This window comes from Rhinopithecus bieti, unplaced genomic scaffold (genome assembly GCF_001698545.2).
Source record: "Rhinopithecus bieti isolate Rb0 unplaced genomic scaffold, ASM169854v2 scaffold_4967, whole genome shotgun sequence".
Taxonomy (NCBI): Eukaryota; Metazoa; Chordata; class Mammalia; order Primates; family Cercopithecidae; genus Rhinopithecus; species Rhinopithecus bieti.
Window position 1 is genome coordinate 702,129 of NW_016804726.1, and position 4,041 is coordinate 706,169.

Here is a 4,041-nt window from a genome sequence, read left to right on the forward strand (position 1 = left end):
CCGGCCTTTATTTAAGTTTTTGAGACAGAGTCTCGCTCTGTTGCACAGGCTGGAGTGTGGTGGCACGATCTCGGCTCACTGCAAGCTCCGCCTCCCGCGTTCACGCCATTCTCCTGCCTCAGCCTCCGAAGTAGCTGGGACTACAGGCGCCCACCACCATGCATGGCTAATTTCTTGTATTTTTAGTAGAGACGGGGTTTCACTGCGTTAGCCAGGATGGTCTCAATCTCCTGACTTTATGATCCGCCCGTCTCGGACTCCCAAAGTGCTGGGATTACAGGCGTGAGCCACCACGCCCGGCCTTTTTTTTGTATTTTTAGTGGAGACGGGGTTTCACCATGTTAGCCAGGATGGTCTCGATCTCCTGACCTCATGATCTGCTCGCCTCGGCCTCCCAAAGTGCTGGGATTACAGGTGTGAGCCACCGCACCCAGCCCCAGTTTTTGGTTCTTACAAATAATGCTGTAAATTTGGAAGCAACCTACATGTCCATCAACAGATAAATGGATAAAGAAAATGTGGTACTTATACAAAATGCAGTACTATTCAGCCGTCAAAAAGAATGAGAGCTTGTCATTTGTAACAAATGGATGGAACTGGAGGTCATTCTGCTAAGTGAAACAAATCAGTCACAGAAAGACAAATATTGCATGTTCTCACTTATTTGTGGCACCTAAAAATCAAAACAATTGAACTCATGGAGATAAAGAGTAGAAGGATGGTTCCCAGAGACTACTGGGAAGAGCAGTGGTGGGCGGAAGGCGGGGATGGTTAATGAGTACAAAAATAGATAGTTTGAATAAGACCTAGTATTTGCTAGTACAACAGGTGACTAGAGTCAATAATAATTTAATTGTACATTTAAAAATAACTAAGAGTATAATAGGAAGGTTTGTAACAAAAAGAATAAATGTTTGAGAGGATAGATACCCCATTTTCCATGATGTGATTATTATGCTTTGCATGCCGGTATCAAAACATCTCACGAAGCCAGGCGCGGTGGCTCAAGCCTGTAATCCCAGCACTTTGGGAGGCCGAGACGGGTGGATCACGAGGTCAGGAGATCGAGACCATCCTGGCGAACATGGTGAAACCCCGTCTCTACTAAAAAAATACAAAAAAACTAGCCAGGCGAGGTGGCGAGCGCCTGTAGTCCAAGCTACTCGGGAGGCTGAGGCAGGAGAATGGCCTGAACCCGGGAGGCAGAGCTTGCAGTGAGCTGAGATGCGGCCACTGCACTCCAGCAAGACTCCCTTTCAAAAAAAAAAAAAGAAACTCACGTACCTCAAAATACACACCTGCTACGTACCCATAAAAATCAAAAATTAAAAAATTTTTTTAAAAAAAGCCATTAATAACATTTGTATACAAGCTTTTGTAGACACATGCTTTCATTTATCTTGGGTAAATACCCTGAAGTGGATGGCTGGGTCCTATAATAGGTGTGGTACATATAAATTTTTTAAAGAAAATGCCAAATTGCCTTCCAAAGCAGCTGTACCATTCTATATTCCCACCAGGAGCATGAGAAAGTAAGTTCTGGCTGCTCCAACATCCCTCCCAGTACTTGATATAGTATTTATTTTTTTACTTTATACCTATTCTTTGTCTTTTATTTTATTCTATTTTTTGATAGAAGGTCTCACTCTGCTGCTCAGGCTAGAGTGCAGTGGCACAATCATGATTCACTGCAGCCTCAACCTCCTGGGTTCAAGCAATCCTTCCACCTCAGCCTCCTGGGTAGCTGGGACTACAGGTACGCCAGCACGCCTAGCTGATTTTTTATTTGTGTTGAGACGGGGTCTCACTATGTTGTCCAGGCCAGTATCAAACTCCTGAGCTAAAGCGATCTGCCTGCTTCAGACTCCCAAAGTGCTGGGATTATAGGTGTGCGCCACCATGCCCAGCCTAATTTTATCATTTAGTCCCTTGAATGTTCTTTTTTTTTTTTTTGAGACAAGGTCTTGCCTCTATAGCCCAGGCTGGAGTACAGTGGTGCCATCATAACCCAGCATAGCCTCGATCTGCCGGGCTCAAGTGAATCTCCTGCCTCAGCCTCATGTGTAGCTGTGATTACAAATGTGTGCCACATGCTTGGCTAATTTTGTAAATATTTTTTGTAGAGATGGGATCTCACTACTTTGCCCAGGCTGGTCTTGAACTCCTAGCCTCAAGTCATCCTCCTGTCTCAGCCTCACAAAGTGTTGGGATTACAGGCATGAGCCACTGTGCCCAGCTGCATATTTTATTTTAATAACAAATTTATTTTCAAAATATCTTGTATCTAGGAACACTAATAAAGTTATAAGAGCTTCTGCTTCAAAGGAGGTCCCTGACGTATCTGACTTCACTAAGTGTCAGTTTCTTTAAACGAAACAGGAAATGGCAATAGTTCTTAACTCACAGAGCTATTGTTAGGATTGAGATTACCTACGTGTAGCCTCTAGCTCAGTGTCTGCCACACAGCAAACCACTGAAAATGTTAGCTACTCTTACCATCATCATCATCATCATCATCATCACTATTATTACTTTTCCACTGCCCCTCCCTTCTCCAGTACTCCTATTCTATAGGCAGATGTTACATTGCTAAGAGGGGTCATAGGACATGCCACTGATGAAAGCACCACTCAGGGTGACGGGAGTATAGAAGGGTTCTCTTTCTGAAGGAGTTCTGTATATTTGTTTTTGTGTGTGTGTGTGTTTTTTTTTTTTTGAGACGGAGTCTCACTCTATCACCCAGGCTGGAGTGCGGTAGCTGGATCTCAGCTCACTGCAAGCTCCGCCTCCCGGGTTTATGCCATTCTCCTGCCTCAGCCTCCCGAGTAGCTGGGACTACAGGCGCCCGCCACCTCGCCCGGCTAGTTTTTTGTATTTTTTAGTAGAGACAGGGTTTCACCGTGTTAGCCAGGATGGTCTCGATCTCCTGACCTCGTGATCCGCCCGTCTCGGCCTCCCAAAGTGCTGGGATTACAGGCTTGAGCCACCGCGCCCGGCCAGGAGTTCTGTATATTTGTAACTAACAAAGAATAACAACTTGAACTTTTCCATAATTTCCCAAAATACTGTCATACTGTACTACGCTCCTAAAATGGGAAACGTCTAAGCACAGCAAGCAAGGGAAAGGCTTTGGAGCTTGCCACCAGCAAGGCAGTAGTGTGAGAGGGAAATGCAACCCGTCCCCGGCAGAGACGGCTGCTGAAGGAGAGCACGGAATGTGAGGCATCTGCAAAGCTCACCTTACTCGTTGGTGAAGAAGATAGAGAATATTCCGAAGACTTCCCAATGTTCTGTTTTCTGGGTTTAGTCTATGACGCCCAAACTGAGGAAAGAGGGAAAAAAAAGTAAGTACTGTTCCTGCTTTTTTAAATCTTCATTGCTACCTGGAGAGGATATGATGTTGGAGCAGTATCTTATAGCATACATTAATAAATTCATCCAGTTAGTACCATAGATTTCATTAAGTCTGTATTTTTCAACTGAGTGAAATATTTCAATTAAATAAGTGAAAATAAGAAAAATATTTCTTTTCTTTCTTTTTTTTTTTTTGAGACATCTTCTCACTCTGCCACCCAGCCTAGAGTGCAGTGGCGCAATTTTGGCTCCGCCTCCCAGGTTTAAGCGATTCTCCTGCCTCAGCCTCCCGAGTAGTTGGGATTATAGACATGTACCATCATGTCTGGTTAATTTTTGTATTTTTATAGAGATGTGGTTTCACCATGTTAGCCAGGCTGGTCTCAAATTCCTGACCTCAAATGATCCATCAGCCTTGGCCTCCCAAAGTGCTGGGATTACAGACGTGAGCTACCACGTCCGACCTAAGAAAAAGTTTTCAATGAAGCAAGCATAATAATTTTCATTTTATAGAAATATATAGGAAAATTCTATCTCAAAAGGAAAAAATATGCCCCGGATGATGATTTAGATATTGATGGTAATAACTTCCACTTCTTTTTTTTTTTTTTTTTTTGAGACGGAGTCTCGCTCTGTCACCCAGGCTGGAGTGCAGTGGCACGATCTTGGCTCACTGCAACCTCCGCC

At 44.0% G+C, this 4,041-nt stretch overlaps 1 protein-coding gene across 2 annotated transcripts in view; it reads right to left on the minus strand.

The window, feature by feature from the left end:
• SLC25A17 (solute carrier family 25 member 17) overlaps positions 1 to 4,041 on the minus strand; it is a 52,648-nt gene that overhangs the window by 2,288 nt on the left and 46,319 nt on the right. For both annotated transcript variants that reach the window (XM_017870262.1, XM_017870263.1), the window contains one exon: positions 3,240 to 3,322. In XM_017870262.1, coding sequence (XP_017725751.1) covers positions 3,240 to 3,322 — 83 coding nt within the window. The remainder of the gene's footprint in view (positions 1 to 3,239; positions 3,323 to 4,041) is intronic.